Raw genomic sequence first — 839 nt, forward strand, 5'->3', positions numbered from 1 at the left:
TTTTTTTTTTTTTTTTTCCCCCATGTTTGCAAACTTTGTGGTTTTAAGAGCCGCTGGACACCCCGAGCTGGCAGGCCTTTTTTGTCCAGAACCAAGTGGACATGTACACTTGTGCCCCTTTATTTCACTTCTAACACATGAGAGGGAGAGTATAAAGACAATTATTTTTTCAGACGGGCAAAGCTGCCCGAAGGCAGGCTTTTGATACGCTGCAACACTGTGTGCCCAGGCTGTGTTTTCCTGCCTTCGCTTGTGGCACAAGGCAAGAGGAGCGAGTCGACAGCTGGGGCACGGCTTTTGCGCAGCGAGCGCCAAGCGGCTCCGCGCACTCGCTCGCTGTCGGGCTCTACGGTGCAAGCTCTTTCTGGGCGGCGCTCTCGGCCCCACTTTTCTGCTGTCCCCTGCAGCAGTCTTTGCTTTTCAGGGAGGGGTCTTCAGGGGCGCCGCTGGGCACACAGCCCTCCCCGGGGCTGGCCCTCCTTGCCGCCAGGTGAGGTGTCCCTGGGGAATGGAAGAATGGAAGCCGGGGCTGGCCAGAGCCCCCTCCTTGCCGCCAGGTGAGGTGTCCCTGGGGAATGGAAGGTGCAGCACCTCAGCAGGGCCAGCGGCTGGGAAAGGGTGCGGGGGGGAAATTCAGCACCCGGGCACTCGTCGTCACCTACCTTGGCACAGCTTCGCTGTCGTCGCAGATCTTGAGCAGCATCTGTGCCTGTTCCTCCTTGGGCTCCCGGGGCTCCTGCAGCCTGTGGTGGGAGGGGTGTGAGCCATGGCCAGGTCCACCCCCCGGCCCCGAAAGCCCCCCCGCACCCCTCCCCCGTGCTCCAGCCCCCGCCCCACCC

General features: G+C 61.6%; 1 protein-coding gene across 1 annotated transcript in view; it reads right to left on the bottom strand.

The window, feature by feature from the left end:
- Positions 1-106: 106 nt before the first annotated feature.
- RNF207 (ring finger protein 207) overlaps positions 107-839 on the bottom strand; it is an 8,067-nt gene continuing 7,334 nt past the window's right edge. The window contains exons 16-18 of the mRNA XM_009274214.1: positions 663-743; positions 536-568; positions 107-476 (exon numbers count right to left, since the gene is read on the bottom strand). Coding sequence (XP_009272489.1) covers positions 347-476; positions 536-568; positions 663-743 — 244 coding nt within the window. The 3' untranslated portion in view covers positions 107-346. The remainder of the gene's footprint in view (positions 477-535; positions 569-662; positions 744-839) is intronic.

Source organism: Aptenodytes forsteri, unplaced genomic scaffold (genome assembly GCF_000699145.1).
Source record: "Aptenodytes forsteri isolate BGI_AS27 unplaced genomic scaffold, ASM69914v1 Scaffold16, whole genome shotgun sequence".
Classification (NCBI taxonomy): Eukaryota; Metazoa; Chordata; class Aves; order Sphenisciformes; family Spheniscidae; genus Aptenodytes; species Aptenodytes forsteri.